Consider the following 21,414-nt stretch of genomic DNA (forward strand, 5'->3'; position numbering starts at 1 on the left):
GTGTCTGTTTTACAGCGTCGTTATAAAATGAAACTTGGATTAAAAACCAAACTTACATACTCACCTGGAGTGGATGCAGCCAGGGGCTGACTGACAACTCATGGGGCCCCTGTGTCCTTGCCCACGCCCAAAAAAGCCTATGAAAAAGACAATGAAAGGTAAGCAGGGGCATTTCATGGGGCCCTCTACTGACCCCGGGCCTTCGTGCAGTGCCCGGGTGCTCAAATGGTCAGTCCGCCCCTGGATGCAGCCTCCAAGACTGAGAACTGAGCGATCAAAGCTGCTGATCGCTCTGTTCTCTGTCTTTTAGTCTAGGTTCGCACCAAAGCGTTTTGTGGTGCATTTTGCAGAAACGCACTACAGTCCATTTCGCATGACTTGCTATGGGACTTGTTCACATCTCCGTATTTTCACCCGGTGCGTTTTATGGAAAGGGTCAGGGACTTTTTTTAAACACAAAATGTTGCTTTTTGGTTCAATAGACTTTAATGGAGATGCTGCAGAAATGCATGTAGTGCGTTTTTCACGTGTTTTTGAGGTGTTTTCTTTGCCAACTTGTTGCTGGGCAGATTAAAAGCATCAAAAACGCGTTAAAAACACGTGCAAAAATGCAAAACACACCGCAGAAAGCACTGCAGGAACGAATCAATTGAAAGCTGCATAGTTTTGAACCTAGCCTTAGTGAGCAGATAACTGGTGACTGTCAGTCTTTATCTCTCTGTCCTGCCCCTTTAGCGCTCACTGGAGTGCCGGTGTGGGGAAGGGGTAGGAGCAGCTAGCTTAGGGTCTCACAGCTTGCCGAGAGCCTGAGCCAGCTAACGTTCCAGGCCTTTGGATGGACCCCGACATTAAAAAAGGGATAGTAAAGAAATGGCAAACTCAAATACTCCTGCGCTTAGGGATAGACTCCAAAAGGATGGGACCACATCGAGAATTTCTTGGAATATGCACGCCTTGCTGCCCTCAAATGACCGGGGAAGTCCAAATATACTGAGTATAGAAAAACAAAAAGAGGGCTCACTGGCCCAGTGCATTACCTTAAAAAATGTATTTAATAAATGATAAAAGTAGGTATTGTACTCACAAAATGACAATACAAAGGTACATCGTATAGGAACAGCTCGGTCCTCAGAGCTGGCTCTGAGGAAGAGGCAAGTCCTCGAAACGCGTCAGCCTGTTTGAGTTCCCATCATGGATGCACACTTAGTGCGGATCGGATCGAGCTGTTCCTGTATGATGTACCTTTGACCGTATTTTCATTTTGTGAGTACAATACCTACTTTTATTATTTTATAAATACATTTTTTTAAGGTAATGCACTAGGCTGGTGCACCCTTTTTTTGTTTTTCTCTATTCATTAAAAAAGGGATCTTTCCGAAGCCTGGACTGACTGGGTGACGTCAGCTGACAGTGGTCTTTAGTCTATTATTTATTTCAGGTACTTATATAGCGCCATCAATGTACGCAGCGCTTTACATATATATTGTAAATTCACATCAGTCCCTAACCCTCAAGGGGCGTACAATCTAAGGTCCCTAACTCACATTCATACATATTCAGGGACAATTTCGACAGGAGCCAATTAACGTAGCAGCATGTCTTTGGCGTGTGGGAGGAAACCGGAGTATCTGGAGGAAACCCACGCAGGCACAGAGAGAACATGCAAACTCCAGGCAGGCGGTGCCGTGGCTGGGATTCGAACCAATGACCCTAGTACTGCCAGGCAGAAGTGCTAACCATTTAGCCACTGTGCTGTCTACTGTGATATATAGAAGAAGTAGAATATTCTCTCCTTTTTAAAGCAGCCCTGTCATTGTAGTATGCAAGAGTAGACATACCTGTTCAAAAAACAAAGAGTGTACATATTTTCCTGCCACCCGACTGCTGAATGTTGCTGAGAGATGGTCTCCTGAAGTCTGATTGGAAACTAACATTTTTGGCAGTGTTGATCTCTTTGGTCCCCTGCAGCTTTAGCTGGTTTCTTCTGCTGACCTCCACATCCCCAGTGTCTCCTGTATTGACATGCAGATCAGCCAGAGAAACGAGAGCTGTGGGAAACCATGGAAATCCAACATTTCCAGAAGTGCTCTCAATGGATGGCATGCCATCCATTGAGACAGCCGCGCCGGCTCCAAGGCTCCTGTGAAACCCATGTTATGATGGAAGGCCCAGGGAGCCGAGACATTGCTCCGCTGGAGGGTTTAGTTTTTGGGTCTTTCATAATTATGTTCTTAACTTGCAGAGAGATTATTTTGTGTTATTTTTTTTTTTTGTGGTTTACTGCCGCTTTAAACCCAAAAGCAAACATTTATTATATTACAGCCTACCAATTCTTAGATGTGATGGCTGCATTAGTTTTCTTTGTTTTAGGCTTTCATTCCTTTATTTTCATCTAGTGATCCGGTTCGTAAAGCTGACCACAGAGAGTTCCAATCTCAGCTGATTCAGCAGGGACCATCTGAGATTCCATCCATCTATGGGCAGGCTGGTTGCACCGAAGTTAGTCATCGATCGACTCCAGTACAACAGCCTGTTATTTTTTTTTTTTTTTGTATGCAATCACTGCTGGTAGCTGCAAGCAGTGATCATTGTGTTCTGCCAGCAGGGAAGGCTTCTCACCAGCAGAGCACAATGGCACTGCAGAAGGAATTCCACCATCAACGCTGACTGTGTTGATAGGGGAATCAAGCAATTTTCTTTCCTTTCACCTGTGGTAGAACTTACACAGTGGGACTTAGCCCTGCCCCCACATCCTCATGGCATTTGATTGACAGCAGCAGGAGCCAATGGCTCCTGTTGCTGCTCGAGTGCTACGTGAAGAGGAAGAGACGGGAAAATAGATGCAGCCGTGCACAGTGCTGGATCTATTCTTTTTTTTCCCCCATTCACACTGGGGGGTGGTTAGAAAAATAGAAGGTCTTTTCCACAAATGCAAGGCAAACATTTAAGTAAAAAACTTTTTCTAGATTTATTATCACTTAAATCTACTCCAATTCTAAGCCTATTCTATCTACCCTGTAAAAGGAAAGATACCTAAACTCCCCTATTCAGAAGTTGCACGCTCTGGTCACATGATTGGGTCCCACAGGCAACGTCAGTGTAGAGGAGGGACAACCGGTCTCATAGCCTATGGGTGACCTCATTGCCCAGGCTCTGCAGCCTCACCTCTACAGTGAAGCCAGCACTGGAAGCTGGTAATGTGACTGGACCGGAGTGGCCTCCGAATAGCTAAGTATAGGCATCCTTTCCCCCCCGAAAAACTATTTTTTATTGAGAAAAGAGGCTCTATGATAACATATACAGGTTACATTCAGATCATGAACAGTATCAGCAAATGCAAGTATCCCCTGTCGGGATATACTGTACATCTGCAGTATACATGGTTTCATCACATAATGCTGAAAACAATAATAAATTAAAAACAAGATCCAAACAAAAACAGACAGGAAAGGTGATGTGAACTTAACAATTGGGTATCTTTTCTTGGTACAAAGAATCCTTTACATGGTAGAAAGAGTAGGCTTAGAATGGGGATGGGAGTAGGTTTAAGCTTGGTTAGGTTTGACTTGCCTTCCGATTTAAGCCTTGATGCTTTGGCTTTTTCGTTTAGGAACCATTAAAGAAGGATTACAGGCATGGTATGTTTTTACCTAATTATAGTATTATCTGACTGGATGAGGTGGCGAGTGTGACATCACTGCCCCTCCTCTCCACCTCCTCCAGTCAGAGAATGCTTTGCATTCATTCTATGAATAGTGCCAACCTCCTTTGTTCACAATGTATCACGCTTGCTGCTCAACACTGGACCTGGACGTGAGTGGAGATCACTGGCGTAGTAGTGGCTACTTCAGTGATTTCCAGCCAGGTATGGTATATAAATAGAACAAAGAGGTATACCGCGCAGGCAAACAATCCAGATCAATCCACGACTGGCACACCACCACACATGATGCAACAGGAAGAAGGGTCAGCCGCACACCGGAGGATAGATGAATATAGTGTGTATTTATTGATCCATAGGACACACAAAGCACCAGGACATGAATACAGGACTTGTTAACGCGTTTCACACGATCTCGTGCTTAATCATAAAGTCCTGTATTTACGTCCTGGTGTTTTTGTGTGTGCGCTTTTTGTTTGCTTTCGTTTCACAGTATTGGTCGGACTTCCCCAGCCTTCTTTGAAGCTGCACAACCCCATATGCATTGGTGGTAGAAACTTTCAAGTCCTGGTTCCATCTACCTACCCCGGGTTGGGTCACAGAGCGCAAGAGAGTTTGTTTTCTTCCAATAATTTGTCAAACCTTTTCAGAGCTGTCAGTGACCTCTGATCCATCCATACTTAGAACCAGATCTAAGATACCACGGCTGTGTGCTGTGAGTTATACATCTTGGTGTATGAAGGCCACAGATCCTAACAGCTATTTCTCATCTTTTGAAGTAGAGAAGTATTGAAGAATTTATTATTGTGTAAGTATTTTTACATGCTTTGAAGTAGAACTGAACTTTCACCAAAAATATACTTTATGTATTCTAGACTAGCCTTTCTCAACCAGGTTGCCCAGGCACCCCGGGGTGCCTTGAGGTTTCTTCAGGGGTGCCTTGGCAAAATGTCTAAAAATTGCCCAAAACTTGTATACAAGCCAGCGGGTGGAACAAGCCTGCCTTTTAGTCACACAAAGTCACAGGTTTTCATTGTGCACCATTACGACCTTCTAGCTGCCAGCTTCTAGACAACTAATGACATCATCAGTTGATGAGGATGTCAGTTGCCTGCACAGCCTCCTAGTTTGACCCTCCCCTGCCCCTTTCCATCAGGGCTGGGGTCACATTAGCTCAGTGATGGAGAAAAACTGAGGGAAAGGAGAAACACTGGAATACTACACAGTACCAGTGTGCAAAAGTGTATTTGCTTTGAAAGAATAAATCTCATCTAATGTTGGGTGTCCTCCATGTATGGATGTTGCTGCGTTACATTAACCACTTGCCGTCTGCCTGCTGTTTATAAACGGCAGGACGGTGGCACTCCAGGGGCGGGTTGCCATTCATAAACGGCACCCGCCTTTTCTAGCTGTGCGCGCTCCCTGGGAGCACGCAGCACCGCGATCCGGTGCCCGCTGTGTCCTCCGGACACAGTGAAACACTGATCGTCGGACGGGACCTCTGTACGAGGTCCCGATCATGTGATCACTGATTGGCCAATCAGTGATCACATGCAAAGTAGTAAGCAAGATGTCACTTGTGACATCATTGCTTACTACGTGTGAAATCTGTGAATGATCACAGAGGTCACATGGTACCAGGCTATTCACAACAGCCTTGTACCATGTGACAAGGTGTGACCAATCACAGGTCACTCAGTATTTCTCAATGGCTGCAAGAATGCAGACAGAGAGAAAGAGAAATGATTGCTTTTACATCCTATATGGGTGTAAAAGCAATCACTGGAAAAAAAAAAAAGTAAATCTTCATCACCCCCACAAGTAGTACAGTGTCACCACGGTGACACTGTACTGCTAGGGTGACAGTATGTAAAAAAAAAACCCATAAATAATAATAAAAAATAAAATAAAAATGTAAACAAAATGTTTAAAAATTATAATTTTTAGTTATAAACTAATTTGGCTTATTTTTGCTAAAAATATAACTGAATACATTTTGGTCAAGATTTATGATGAAAGATTATTATTTGCAAAATTTTATAAGAAAAACACTTTTTTTTGAAATTTTTGGACTTTTTCATTTACATAGCAAAAAAAATTAAAATCCCATCGGTGAATAAATACCACCAAAATAAAGCTTTATCTGTCGCAAAAAAATGGTAAAACATTCATGTGGGTAGAGTGTTGCATGACCGCGCAATTGTCATTCAAAGTGTGATAGCGCTGAAAGCTGAAAATTGCCCTGGACAGGAAGGGGGTGAAAGTGTCCGGACTGGAAGTGGTTAAACGTTTCACATTTAGAATGGGATGCCCTTTTAAAATTATGGACAGTCTTGAGGCACCCCATTTTAGAATGTGGTGCCTCGGGACTGTCCTTCATTTTTAAGGGTGCCTTGACTGAAAAAAGGTTGAGAAACACTGTTCTAGAGAACTGCAATGGCCACAGGGTTGGGGACAGGACACCAACGCTGGTGTCAATCACAGGTGATGGCCCTTTTTGGAAGCTATAGGAACAAAGAGGACTATAAGTAGACCAAGGACGATTCATCCTCCAAGGTCTCTGCAGAAACTTCTGATAGTATTGGTTTCCTGTGTCTACTGCTGTGCTTAGTGGGCCCTCCTGCTGACCCTCGCTTTACTACAGGACTCCATAATGACGTAGGGGTTGGCATGAAAAGGGAAGTATTTACCTCTTTTTTTTTTTTTTTTTTTTACAGGTACGTCTGTAATTTAAAAGCTTTTTTTTTTTTTCCAATGGAGTCACTTTAACCACTTCCCATCCAGCCCATGTGCATCAACAGCTGGACAGGAGCAGTGCAGGAGTGGCTGGCCGTTTATAAACGTCCTCCCTGCTTCCCTGCCTGGGCGCGCTCCCTAGGAGCACACGGCACCGTGAGTGAGGTCCCGATCATGTGATCACTGATTGGCCAATCAGTGAACACATGAACAGTAATAAGCAAGATATCACTTCTGACATCATTGCTTACTACTAGTGAAATCTATGAATGATCACCGAGGTCACATGGTACAGAGCTATTCACAACAGCCTTGTACCATGTGACAAGCTGTGACCAATCACAGCTCACACAGTATTTCTCAATGGCTGCAAGAATGCAGACAGAGAGAAGGAGAAATGATTGTTGTTACAGCCTTTATGGGTGTAAAACAATCAGTGTAAAAAAAAAAAAAATCACCCACCCACAAGTAGTACAGTGTCACTATGGTGACAGTATGTTAAAAACACAAACAATAATAAAAGAAAAAAATATCAACAAAAAGTTTTGAAAAATTATAATTTTTGCTTATAAACTAATTTGGGTTATTTATTTTTTTTTACTAAAAAGATAGATGAATACATTTTGGCCAAGATTTATGAAGAAAGATTATTTGCAAAATTTTATAAGAAAAACTTTTTTTTTTCCAAATGTTTGGAGTTTTTCATTTATATAGCAAAAAAAAAAAAATCCCAGTAGTGAATAAATACCACCAAAATAAAGTTTTATCTGTCTCAATAAAATGCCAAAAATTCATATGGGTACAGTGTTGCATGACCGCGCAATTGTCATTCAAAGTGTGACAACGCTGAAAGCTGAAAATTGTCTGGACAGGAAGGGGGTGAAATTGTCCGGACTTGAAGTGGTTAAAGGTCATCTCTGGGCAAAAAAAAAAGTTTTCCAATGCAGTGGGGCTGTGCCCTCACTGTACGGGTTAACTGCCTGTTTTTGTGTAGGGAAGAGGAGGGCTATACTGTGCCCGCACAACTGCTTGTTTTGTCTAGAGGTGAGAAGAAAGCATACTTCTCTGATCCTTTTTTCCCCACCAGATAATGGCGCTCCCCCACGGTCCAGCGGTGGACTGTTCCTGGTCTATGGAGCCGGCTTTTGGTTTGATGACCTCAGGAACAGTCCACTACTCAAGACCACTAGAGCACAGGGGTGCCGGTCTGCTGGGAGGATTAGGTAAGTACAGTATATCTCCTTTCACCTCTCCACTAGACAAAAACGAGCAGTTAACACAGGCCGTGCGGACACAGCCCCACTATATCAGAAAACTTTCTTCTGAAAATATAAAAAAAATTAAATAAAAAGTGACTCCAAAAGTTCAAGAAATCAAATTCTTCCTTGCTGTTAGCCATCTCAGTGTTCCACCACCATGTGCTCTGCCAAACATGCTTACGAGAATATGTCAACTCTCTAGGTAAGAGAAGTCAAAAATACTCCTGTATACGAAGAATCCCACACAGGACAGTGTAACCCAGCAGTCATCATCATCCAAATCCTGGAACTCCACCATAGTACAGGGAAAGAATCAAGGAAACCACATAGTGTAAAACTAACTGAAAATGTATTAAAATATACCATGTACTCAAGAATAAAAACTAAGTGCTTATAATACAATACAGCTGGTCCCAAAGCTCAGGTGGGTCCTTTCCAGGTATGCTTGATGACGTCACAAATGTTGGCTCCACCCTACATGTTTCGTCTTCCAGGGCACAGCATATTAGCACCTTATGGCAGACTTGCTATGAAAGCCCTCCCCCCCACAATTCCACTTCATTGCCGGTGCTTCTATCCTCTTCCTAGTTCGGAGTCTTTGGCAGTTAGCACTTTTTGTTCCTCTTTGGAGCTCTATGAGAATGATGGGGACACTACAAGGAGTCTTTCATTCAGGCACTTTACTTTTGTAATTATAACTAGAAATGTTCCGTATGGTATGTGGTCCACGGTCCATATATTTTTCTTTATCAGTGAAATGCTGTCAGATCTGTGAAAATTCTGTAAACTGCATGCTGATTATTCACAAAAAAATTATAAAGAAAAAAAAGAAAAAGAATTGTATTGTATACAAGTCTCTGGCAAGCCTCCAGCTCCAGTCCACTCCCCTGTCCATAATACTTTTTCATCCTGCCACACTTGTATAAACAGCGAATTATGTAGTTGAGTCTTCTTTCCAACCGTGAGCTTTCTTCCCGAATTTGTAGGTCAGTCTTCCGTCTACTCGTTCCAGAATGCCGGACTTGTAATAATGCCTGAAAGTGAGAAATTAAATACATGTACAAGGTGGTATCAACAGGTTTCTAGACTACTTTTGTAACACGCCAACAGATGGCAGCACAAGACAGCGTGCACAGTCACAGGGAGCACCGACCTTCGTATGGCATTGTGCCAAAAGACATTGTCTTGTGTACATCGGGAACTGTGCAACATGTGCATTACCACATCTGCTATTTCATCATGGACAGCAAGTTTGAATGAAGATCAAGCGTGAAATTCTGCGTGAAATTGGGCAAATCGCTGGATCTCTGAAATGTTGTCAAAACGGCGACCATTGAGCTGGATCTTCATCTTCGGAAGAAAGCATTTTGAGGGTTGAGGTCCTTGAAGGTCTTTCTGATCTCTTGTCATCTTCCATCGATGTTCTTCCACTCTTGAAGCACGCGTGCCACTCAAAACACCTCAAACCACTCATTGCAGCATCACCATAAACTTGCCTAATCATGTCAAACGTCTCTGTGGTAGATTTGCCCAGTTTCATGCAGAATTTCACATTTGCGCTTTGTTCTAACTTGCTGTCCATAGCACCAGTTGCACAGCTCCCGATGTACACAGGTTGATGTTTTTGGCACACTGACTTATGAAGCAAGTTAGAACAAACAGCAAACGTGAAATTCTGCGTAAAAGTGGGCGAATCTGCCACAGAGACATCTGACATGATTGGGCAAGTTTATGGCGATGCTGCAAGGAGTCGTTTGAGGTGTTGTGAGTGACACGCACGCTTCAAGAGCAGAAGAAAATCACTGGAAGATGACGAGAGATCAGGAAGACCTTCAATGAGCTCAACTCCAAAAAATGCCCCCTTCCCTTAGATGGAGATCCAGCTCAAAGGTCGCCGTTTTGACAAAATTGTGGAGATCCACCAATTTGCCCAGTTTCATGAAGAATTTCACATTTGCTCTTTGTTTTAACGTGCTGTCCATGGTGAAATAGCAGACGTGGTAACGCACATGGTCAGAATAGCACCAGGGGGTCAGGGGGAGGAATAGTGCCCCATCATTGGTGTCAGTGGGAGGAATAGTGCCCTATCATTGGTGTCAGGGGGATGAATAGTGCCCCATGATTGGCGTCAGTAGGAGGAACAGTGCTCCATCATTGGTGTCAGTGGAAGGAATAGTGTCCCACCATTGGTGTCAATGGGAGGAATAGTGCCCCGTCATTGGTGCCAGTTGGATGAATAGTGCCCCACCATTGGTATCAGTGGGAGGAATAATGCCCCATCATTGGTGTCGGGGGAAGGAATAGTGCCTTGTCATTTGTGTCAGGGGGAGGAATAGTGCCCCATCATTGGTATCAGTGGGAGGAGTAGTGCCCCATCATTAGTGCCAGTGGGATGAATAGTGCCCCATCATTGGTGTCAATGGGAGGAATAGTGCCCCATCATTGGTATCAGTGGGATGAATAGTGCCCCACCATTGGTGTCAGTGGGAGGAATAGTGCCCCATCATTGGTGCCAGTGGGATGAATAGTGCCCCACCATTGGTGTCAGTGGGAGGAATAGTGCCCCATCATTGGTGCCAGTGGGATGAATAGTGCCCCACCATTGGTGTCAGTGGTTGGAATAGTGCCCCGTCATTGGTGCCATTGGGATGAATAGTGTCCCACCATTGGTGTCAGTGGGAGGAATAGTGCCCCATCATTTGTGCCAGTGGGATGAATAGTGCCCAACCATTGGTGTCAGTGGGAGGAATAGTGCCCTGTCATTGGTGTCAGTGGGAGGAATAGTGCCCCATCATTGGTGTCAGGGGGAGGAATAGTGCCCCATCATTGGTGCTAGTGGGATGAATAGTGCCCAACCATTGGTGTCAATGGGATAAATAGTGCCCCACCATTTGTGTCAGTGGGAGGAATAGTGTCCTGTCATTGGTGTCAGTGGGAGGATTAGTGCTCCATCATTGGTGTCAGGGGGAGGAATAGTGCCCCATCATTGGTTCCAGTGGAAGAAATGGTGCCTCCTTGTTTATATCGGTGGGAGGAATAGTACCCCGAGGGCTGGATAGAGGCAAGCAAAGGGCACAATCTGAACGTCAAATGCCGTCTCTCTTTCTTACTGGAACAGATTTGTTTTGACCTAACAATGTTCTAATACGGTTCCTTCACTCCTCATATGTATACCTTAGCGCCCGGCTTAACTTCTCATAATTCATACATTTGTTCTTCTTCTGCTCGCCCCATAACTGGGCGAACATGTCAGACCTAACGACCCGGAACGTTCCTTCCTTGCGGTTCTCCCATCGTACAGCTTCTTGGTTCTTCTGTGGACTCAGCAAAAGGTCACGTACGAACTCCCAGAGGTGCACGCTTTGGTCTGAGATGGAAAAGAGAGAAATCTTTATAAGTGTTTGTTCCGAGATTAGCGCAGAGGCTTCTGCTCGCTTGACACCATATGATGGATATGCATGAGCGACTTCCAAGTAAATTTAGACCCAAGGGATACCAAACCAGAAATGGTTCTGCAATATATTATGGCTGTGTACGTCCGACATTTTCCTGGTATAGATATTTTATTCGATTTATTTCAGGTACTTGTATAGCGCCGTCAATTTATGCAGCACTTTACATATATATTGTACATTCACATCAGTCCCTAACCCTCAAGGGGTGTACAATCTAAGCAGGGGCGTCCCTAGGGTTGGTGTCACCCGGTGCGGTAACACTTGGTGTCACCCTTCCGACAATCCCCACAGGATGGATCGGATCTACGGATTGAGCATAATGGATCAGAGTCCGATCCATTTTGCTCCCCAATGCGCAGATCCGATCCATCCTGCGGGGATCGTCTGCTTGCAACCAATACGGGGTTAACTGATCTTTCAGCACCGGTCCGGTCAGTACATGCATGTCAGATGGAGGAGGTTCCTGCTATCACTGCCACCTTTCCTGGTCACAGACACACCTTTCCTGGTCACAGTAGGAGGAGTTTTCTTTCTGCTCTAGGAGGATGCAGAACCCCTGACCTCTGTCTGGACAGTGCTGATTGACCCTGTGCTGATCACATGCACTCTCCCAAGAAAAGAAAAAAAAAAACTCTCTTGCAATACACACCAAACTGAGCATGTGCAGAGTGACTCAACATGATATGTATGGGCAGCACAATGGCTAAGTGGTTAGCCCTTCCGCCTGGCAGTACTAGGGTCGCCAGTTCAAATCCCAATCACGGCACCACCTGCCTGGAGTTTGCATGTTCTCCCTGTGCCTGCATGGGTTTCCTCTGGGTACTCCGGTTTCCTCCCACCCTCCAAAGACATGCTGGTAGGTTAATTGGATCCTGTCTAAATTGTCCCTAGTATGTGTATGTATGAATGTGAGTTAGGGACCTTAGATTGTACGCCCCTTGAGGGTTAGGGACTGATGTGAATGTACAATATATATGTAAAGCGCTGCGTAAATTGATGGCGCTATATAAGTACCTGAAATAATAAATACATATAAAATAAGTCTTATCAGGAGATAAGAGGGGGAACTGGAAGAAGGGGAGGATCAGAAAAGACAGGATCAAACAGCCTTTTTACACAATGCAGAGGATTAACCCCTTAGTGAGTATAACAAGCATGCTTTACTGCATATACAGACTGATTTTACTGTTGTGGGTTTAGTAACGCAGAAGCGTGAACCAGAGAAAATCTGCCCCAGTGACCAATCGGAATTCATCTAGCTGTGACACACTCTCTATACACTCGACAAGCCCAGAGGTTTCACTTACTCGTTCTGCTTCCTTTGTTTCCTCTGCGGCTGTCCTCCCTCCGAGTCACTTGAAATGGTTTACGTTCTGAAATTCCTGTTTCTTATTAACACAGAACAAAGGTGAGAAATGTAACAGACAACGCAGCTCTGTGATGTCATCCTAAAACAACATTATTATCGATCGAAGACAAACCGACTTTTGTACCATATAGGGCCATAGGGCCTCATGCACACTTGAGCTTGAAAACACCTGTTTTACAGGAGCCTGACTTTTGTTTCTGCCTCTAAACCCACATGGAAGAAAAATATATTTGAAATATATTTTAAAAATATTCTTCCCAAATATATATTGACATATATTTGAAATGCTACATTTTTGGCCATATGCAATATATTTCAATATATATATATATATATATATATATATATATATATACACACACACACAACATGCAATATATATATATATATATATATATATTATATATATATTTTGCATGTTGAAATGTGTTTTTATTCCAAAATACATGAAAAATATTTTTAAAAATACATTTCAGATATACTGTATGTCTTTAAAATTACAAATCTACATTTTTGGAATGCATTTACAAGTATATGTAAAAATCTATGTTAAAATGACTTTTTTATATGTTAAAAAAAATCTGAAGAATATATTTTAAAAAATTATTACAAATATATTTTTTAAAAATATATTCTTCAGTTTTTTTTTAACATATAAAAAAGTCAGTTTAACATATATTTTTATATTATATTTGTAAATGCATTCCACAAATGTAGATTTGTATTTTTAAAGACATACAGTATATTTGAAATGTATTTTTAAATATATTTTGGAATAAAAACGCATTTCAACATACAGTATAGATAAAAACATATATTCTTCTGAAACACAGCGGAAAAGCATGTATTGTATTTATGATGCATTTTGTGTTTTAAATCCGCCTAGCAACAAGGAAAAAAAAACTGCAGCAAAAACGTAGGTGCAAAAACGCAAAACGCAATGCAGGAACTGCTCAAACGCAACCTGTATAGGTGTGAACCTAGCCTTAGGTGTGTTTTGGAAGCTGCCAGGAGAAAAGCGTTTACAAAAGCCCCGGTGTGCATGAGACCTAAGTGAATGCGATCAGTTTCAACTTTCAGATTGAAAAAAATACACTCACCACTTTATTAGGTCCACCTGTTCATTTGCTACACAAATTGCTAATCAGCCAATCACACAGCAGCATTTAGGCATCTAGACGTGTTGAAGACGGCTTCAAACCGAGTGTCAGAATGGGAAAGAAAGGCGACTTTGAACGTGGCATGGTTGTTGGTGCCAGACGGGCTAGTCTGAGTATCTACTGGGATTTTCACACACAACCATCTCTAGGGTTTACAGAGAATGATCCAAAAAAGAGAAAATATCCAGTGAGTGGCAGTTGTGTGGATCAAAATGCCTTGTTGATGTCAGAGGTCAGAGGAGAATGGACAGACTGGTTCGAGATGATAGAAAGGCAACAGTAACTCATGTCAATATGGACCAAAATCTCTGAGGAATGTTTCCAACACCTTGTTGAATCTATTCCATAAAGAATGAAGGCAGTTCTGAAGGCAAAAGGGACTGTACAACAAAGTACAACATGACACTTTGGCACCCAGATGGTAGGGGAAGTACAAGGCACCATCACATACTTGTAGACCCACTGAACCAGCGTAGGGTCTGACACAGGGGCGGACTGACAACTCATGGGGCCCCCGGGCAATAGGGGATCATGGGGCCCCTGTGTCCTTGCCCGCACTCAAAACACACCCAAAAAAGCCTATAAAAAGGTACCAGGGGTATTTCATGGGGCCCCCTATTGACCCCGGGCCCTCGGGCAGTACCCGAGTGCTCGAATGGTCAGTCCACCCCTGGTCTGACAATGGGTCCAAGGATTTCATCCCGATACCTAATGGCAGTCAGAGTGCCATTGTCTAGCCTGTAGAGGTCTGTGCGTCCCTCCATGGATATGCCTCCCCAGACCATCACTGATCCACCACCAAAACGGTCATGCTGAACCATGTTACAGGCAGCAGAACGTTCTCCACGGCTTCTCCAGAGACTTTTACGTCTGTCACATGTGCTCAGGGTGAACCTGCTCTCATCTGTGAAAAGCACAGAGCACCAATGATGGACCGGTCAATTCTGAGGTTCAATGGCAAACGCCAATCCAGCTCTACGGTGCCGGGCAGTGAACACGGGGCCCACTAGAGGACATCGGGCCCTCAGACCACCCTCATGAAGTCTGTTTCTGATTGTTTGGTCAGAGACATTCACACCAGTGGCCTGCTGGAGGTGTGAAAAAAAAAAAAAGATATCAACTTCATTTGGGTACAGTGTTGCATGACCGCGCCATTGCCAGTTAAAGTAGCGCAGTGCTGAATAGCAAAAAAAACCACCTGCCTTGGTCATGAAGGGGGTAAAACCTTCCGGCGGTGAAGTGGTTAAATGCCTATGCATGCAAGGTTTAAACAAGGGAATAAAAAGCAGATAAAGCCAGTGTGTATACATTAGTAATATCCAAACATACCCTCATGGTAAGGTAATGCCCTATTCTGCTCACCACAGATGGCAGTCTCAGGCTCCCCATCCTCTTGTAAAACCTGTTGGTCCAAATTCCTTCTGCGTGTTGTCACCGTGTCTAACAGGTCTGTAAGGAGGGGAAACGTTAACGGTAAACAGCGAGGTGAGTGCAGACGTATATTGTTCTTATAGACTAGGACTGTGGTTGATACTGCACTGAAACCCTTTAAATATTTTCTCAGAGCACAGGGAATTTAGTTAACCTCTTCATGACCAAGGCTGTGCTGCTTTCTGCCCCGAATCTAGCGCCACAAAAAGTGTTTTTTTTATTTTATTTAAAAAGAAGCGAATTATTCTCCACGGAAAGCAGGCAAAAGTTCTAGATTAATGCTGTATATTAGCTGATATTAAAGTAGACGTCAGGGCTAGAACCAATTAAAGCAGTGGTCTCCAAACTGCGACCCGGGGGCCAGAGACTTTGATTGGCTTTATCTGGCCCTTGGGGCACTATTCCTTCCACTGATATGAGGCGCCATTCCTTCCACCAACACCAACATTGTGACCTGATTCCATCCACTGATATGAGGTGCCATTCCTTCCACCAACACCAACATTGGGACATAATTCCTCCCACTGATATGAGGCACCATTCCTTCCACTGACATGAGGCACCATTCCTTCCACTAACACCAACATTGGGACATAATTCCTCCCACTGATAGGAGGCACCATTCCTTCCACTGATATGAGGCACCATTCCTCCCACCGATATGAGGCACCATTCCTCCCACCGATATGAGGCACCATTCCTCCCACCGATATGAGGCACCATTCCTCCCACCGATATGAGGCACCATTCCTCCTACCGATATGAGGCACCATTCCTCCCACTGATAGGAGGCACCATTCCTTCCGCTAACACCAACATTGGGACATAATTCCTCCCACTGATATGAGGCACTATTCCTTCTGCTAACACCAACATTGAGACCTGATTCCATCCACTGATATGAGGCACCATTCCTTCCACTGATATGAGGCACCATTCCTCCCACTGATATGAGGCACCATTCCTCCCACTGATATAAGGCACCATTCCTTCCGCTAACACCAACATTGGGACATAATTCCTCCCACTGATATGAGGCACCATTACTTCCACTGACACCAACACTGATATAAACTACAGAACACTATTACTTCCACAAACACTAAAGATGGGGAACTTTTCCTCCCACTGGTACCATCATTGGGGTACTGTTCCAGCCACTGACATCAACAATGAGGCATGATTCCATCCACTGATACAAAATATAGAGCACTATTACTCCCTCTAACACTAAAGATGGGGCACTTTTCCTCCCACTGATACCATTGATGGTGCACTACTCCTGCCACTGACACCATTGCTGGAGCACCAGGCCTTCCACTGACACCAATGTTGGAGCACCAGGCCTTCCACTGACACCAATGTTGGAGCACCAGTCATTCCACTGACACCAATGTTGGAGCACCAGTCTTTCCACTAACACCAATGTTGGAGCACCGGTCCTTCCACTGACACCAATGCTGGAGCACCGGTCCTTCCACTGACACCAGTATTGGGGAAAATTTTCTTTCATTAATACCAGTGTTGGGGAACTATTCCTTACACTGACACCAATGTTGAGGTACTATTCCTCTCACTGATACCAATAATAGGGCGCAATTGACAGTGTCCAGCAGAGCACTGGTTAAAGCTTGTAGGAGGAGTTTTCTTTCTGTGCTAGGAGGATACATAATCCCTGACACCAATGCTGGAGCACCAGTCCTTCCACTGACACCGATGCTGGAGCACCAGTCCTTCCACTGACACCAATGCTGGAGCACCAGTCCTTCCACTGACACCAATGCTGGAGCACCAGTCCTTCCACTGACACCAATGCTGGAGCACCAGTCCTTCCACTGACACCAATGCTGGAGCACCGGTCCTTCCACTGATACCAATGTTGTGGCTCCGGGCCTTCCACTGGACACCAGTATTGGGGCAAATTTTCTTTCATTGATACCAGTGTTTGGGAACTATTCCTTCCACTGACACCAATGTTGGGGTACTATTCCTCTCACTGATACCAAGAATAGGGCGCTCTTGACAGTGTCCAGCAGAGCACTGGTTAAAGCTTGTAGGAAGAGTTTTCTTTCTGTTCTAGGAGGATGCATAATCCCTGACCCTCTGGCTGCACAGGGCCGATTGGCCCTGTGCTGATCACATGCACTCTCCCAAGAAAAAAAAACCCTCATATGCAATACAAAACTGAGCATGTGCAGAGTGACTCCATATGATATGTCTTATCAGGAGATAAGAGGGGGGCACTGGAAGAAGGGGAGGATCAGAGAAGACAGGATCAAACAGCCTTTTTACACAATGCAGAGGATTAACCCCTTAGGTTCCACAGTGAGTATAACAAGCATGCTTTACTGCATCTACAGACTGATTTCACTGTTGTGGGTTTAGTAACACTTTAAGCAGGTTAGTAAATGTATTTGTCATCTGCACACTTGCCTGTGAACCGAGGTATTGTTTCATACATGATTGTGTTGTCAGTCATACTCCAGATCTCTGAATCCCTCGAGGAACATTCAGGAGAGGTGAGGAAAGCCAAAAATGGTAAATCTGCGTCACTTGCTTCATAGCTGTGCTCCGACAGCTCCCAGGAGTTTGGATTAGGGTAATATTCTAAAAGAAGGAAAAACAAAAGAAAAAATGATTATGGGAATTTTGGTGAGTGTTTGTGGATTAACAGAAATGGGGGGAGATTTACTAAAATTGAAGAATGCAACATTTGGTGTAGCTGTGCCTGGGAGCCAATCAGCTTCTAACTTCAGCTTGTTCAATGAAGCTTTGACAATAAAACCTGGAAGCTGATTGGTTCCTATGCAGTTACACCAGATTCTGTGTGCACCATTGAACATTAGTACTATGGTTGTGTTTGGAAAAGGAGTATTCACCCAGGAGTTTGGGGCAAACTTATTTTAGTACCCCAAAATTGTGCAAAGTAATTTTACTCATATGTACATCATTGGCATTCATCAAAAATATGGAATACGTGATATTTAGACACCTGGTAATTACATTTCAATAGTAAACAAGATAATTGTCCATTACTTTAGTCCTTACCCAGGGGTCTTCAAAACTTTCTAAACAAAGTGTCTGATTACTGTCCTTCAGGCTTTGAGGGGGGGGAAGAATTGTAACCAGTGAAGACAATTTCCTAGCAAAAGTGGGTACCACATCCTCAGTCCTGGTGATCAGTGGAAGTAAAAAATTATATAGCACCTTTATTTAACAGGAGGAGGAATAGTACACTATCATTGGTGTCAGTGAGAGGAATCATGCCCCATCATTGGTGTCAGTGGACAGGATAGTGCGTGCCCAATCATTGGTTTTAGTGGGTGGAATAGTACCCCATCATTGGTGCCAGTGGGAGGAATAGTGCCTCATCACTAATGTGTGTGAAATGGACAGTTCCCCATCATTGGTGTCAGTGGGAGGAATAGTGCCTCATCACTAATGTCATTGAAATGAACAGTTCCCCATCATTGGTGTCAGTAGGAGGAATAGTGCCTCATCACTAATGTCAGTGAAATGAACAGTTCCCCATCATTGGTGTCAGTGGGAGGAATAGTGCCTCATTACTCATGTCATTGAAATGAACAGTTCCCCATCATTGGTGTCAGTAGGAGGAATAGTGCCTCATCACTAATGTCAGTGAAATGAACAGTTCCCCATCATTGGTGTCAGTAGGAGGAATAGTGCCTCATCACTAATGTCAGTGAAATGAACAGTTCCCCATCATTGGTGTCAATGGAAAGAATAATTACTTAATAACTTTCTGAACAAAGGCCAGTTTTCTGGTCTTCTGATTTTAGGGGGGCTGGTGTGTAACTAGTGGGAGTGGAAAATGCAGCAGAAATAGTGTCCAATCATTGGCCTCAGTAGAAGGAATAGAGCCCTATTATTGGTATCATTGAGAGAATAATACCCCAACATTGGTGTCAGTGGAAGGAATAGTTCCCCAACACTGGTATCAATGAAAGAAAATTTGCCCCAGTACTGGTGTCAGTGGAAGGACCGGTGCTCCAGCATTGGTGTTAGGGAATGACTGGGGTTCCAGTATTGGTGTCAGTGGCAGGAGTAGTGCACCATCGATGGCATCAGTGGGAGGAAAAGTGCCCCATCTTTAGTGTTAGCGGGAGTAATAGTGCTCTATGTTTTACATCAGTGGATGGAATTATGCCCCATTGTTGATGTCAGTGGCAGGAACAGTACCCCAATGATGGTACCAGTGTAGGGAAAAGTGCCCCATCTTTAGTGTTTGTGGATGCAATAGTGTTCTGTAGTTTATATAAGTGGTGGTGTTAGTTAGTGTTATGTCTCAATGTTGGTGTCAGTGGACGGAATGGTGCCTCATATCAGTGGGAGGAATTATGTCCCAATGTTGGTGTCAGTGGAAGGAATGGTGCCTCATATCAGTGGGAGGAATTATGTCCCAATGTTGGTGTCAGTGGAAGGAATGGCGCCTCATATCAGTGGGAGGAATTATGTCCCAATGTTGGTGTCAGTGGAAGGAATGGCGCCTCATATCAGTGGGAGGAATTATGTCCCAATGTTGGTGTCAGTGGAAGGAATAGTTCCCCAACACTGGTATCAATGAAAGAAAATTTGCCCCAGTACTGGTGTCAGTGGAAGGACCGGTGCTCCAGCATTGGTGTTAGGGAATGACTGGGGTTCCAGTATTGGTGTCAGTGGCAGGAGTAGTGCACCATCGATGGCATCAGTGGGAGGAAAAGTGCCCCATCTTTAGTGTTAGCGGGAGTAATAGTGCTCTATGTTTTACATCAGTGGATGGAATTATGCCCCATTGTTGATGTCAGTGGCAGGAACAGTACCCCAATGATGGTACCAGTGTAGGGAAAAGTGCCCCATCTTTAGTGTTTGTGGATGTAATAGTGTTCTGTAGTTTATATAAGTGGTGGTGTTAGTTAGTGTTATGTCTCAATGTTGGTGTCAGTGGACGGAATGGTGCCTCATATCAGTGGGAGGAATTATGTCCCAATGTTGGTGTCAGTGGAAGGAATGGTGCCTCATATCAGTGGGAGGAATTATGTCCCAATGTTGGTGTCAGTGGAAGGAATGGCGCCTCATATCAGTGGGAGGAATTATGTCCCAATGTTGGTGTCAGTGGAAGGAATGGCGCCTCATATCAGTGGGAGGAATTATGTCCCAATGTTGGTGTCAGTGGAAGGAATGGCGCCTCATATCAGTGGGAGGAATTATGTCCCAATGTTGGTGTCAGTGGAAGGAATGGCGCCTCATATCAGTGGGAGGAATTATGTCCCAATGTTGGTGTCAGTGGAAAGAATGGCGCCTCATATCAGTGGAAGGAATAGTGCCGCAAGAAACAGATAAAGGCAATCAAAGGGCCGCATATGGCCCCCAGGCCCCAGTTTGAAGACCACTGGTGTAGACTATGCAAAATAACTGCCTTGACATCTCCCACCCCTATCCCATTCCAATATATATTACTTAGAAAACAGTGTCACTAACCTTAGTGGGTTCTTCAAAGTAATGGCAAACTCTTCCCAAAGGGGAACCAAGGAATTCAAACCGCAAATCCTCAAAACCTTCTCCCCGCTAAAGAAAAGTTTTGGGCAGAGTTCCACTTTAAACATCATTACCTGCTCCGCCTCACCTGTTAGCATTGGCTGGTTGGTGCTGCTGCCCAGTTCAGCTGTCAGATTTCTCAGGATGGGGAATGGCACAGCAGCGGCGTGGTACATCTTGCCGGATCTTCAGCAGACTCCCTCTGAACGCAGTCAAGTGCAAGCTCTGCAGGTCAGACAGGATGGCTTCATCGGTGGAGGACAAAAGTGTTGAAGGTGTTGGTGTTCATGGACAGTGTGCCAGACTGCTGAGTGATAGGAAAGCAGCAAAGGGCTTTTTACCAGAAATAGTGGTAGAACAAGAACAAGCAGTTTACAGAACATAGGGAACAAAAAGACTGAGAATCTTACTGGCATCGCAGGTGGATAGTCTCTAAGTGATCCTTATTCACGTACAATGCAGGTCTTCCAAGAAGCCTCACCGCTCAATAGGCTGATAATCGGGGTTGCTGCTGCTCATTGTTTTTCGGGTAGCGTTGCTTTCCCAGAGTTTCAGGTGAATGTATCAGCATGGCTGGCTGCCAGATCTCAACCTGTTATTAACTGCAGGGCACTCCCTACACGTTTATCTGGGAAAACAAAGAGTTACTGTAAACTGACGGGCCAGCAGGACTCCTAATGATACCACAGCAGACAAAAATAATGACAGAAATACGTATTACTGGTCAGTATGATGACCTATAATGACAATGGGTCAGATCTGTAATGGTCCTTTAACCATTTGCCCGCCATCATATAGAAATACTGCT

The 21,414-nt window shown here is 44.1% G+C and overlaps 1 protein-coding gene across 4 annotated transcripts; it reads right to left on the reverse strand.

Annotated features, from left to right (window-relative positions):
- Positions 1-7,983: 7,983 nt before the first annotated feature.
- On the reverse strand, positions 7,984-21,153 carry LOC149443857 (ETS-related transcription factor Elf-3-like). 4 transcript variants are annotated; one of them, XM_089655184.1, is made up of 7 exons: positions 21,017-21,153; positions 20,695-20,910; positions 17,505-17,678; positions 15,003-15,089; positions 12,419-12,499; positions 10,831-11,023; positions 7,984-8,690 (listed from the first exon to the last, which is right to left on the reverse strand). In XM_089655184.1, exons 2-7 carry the CDS (start codon positions 20,780-20,782, stop codon positions 8,591-8,593), a joined length of 723 nt encoding a protein of 240 aa, XP_089511310.1. In that variant the 5' UTR covers positions 20,783-20,910; positions 21,017-21,153; the 3' UTR covers positions 7,984-8,590. The 4 variants fall into 4 exon arrangements, with proteins under 4 accessions (XP_089511310.1, XP_089511311.1, XP_089511308.1 ...); XM_089655185.1 differs by having other exon boundaries at positions 12,419-12,493; positions 20,695-20,913; XM_089655182.1 differs by having other exon boundaries at positions 20,695-20,913.
- Between the last annotated feature and the right edge of the window lie 261 nt (positions 21,154-21,414).

Source organism: Staurois parvus, unplaced genomic scaffold, assembly GCF_062004578.1.
Source record: "Staurois parvus isolate SC_StPar_1 unplaced genomic scaffold, SC_StPar_1.0 ptg000827l, whole genome shotgun sequence".
NCBI lineage: Eukaryota > Metazoa > Chordata > Amphibia > Anura > Ranidae > Staurois > Staurois parvus.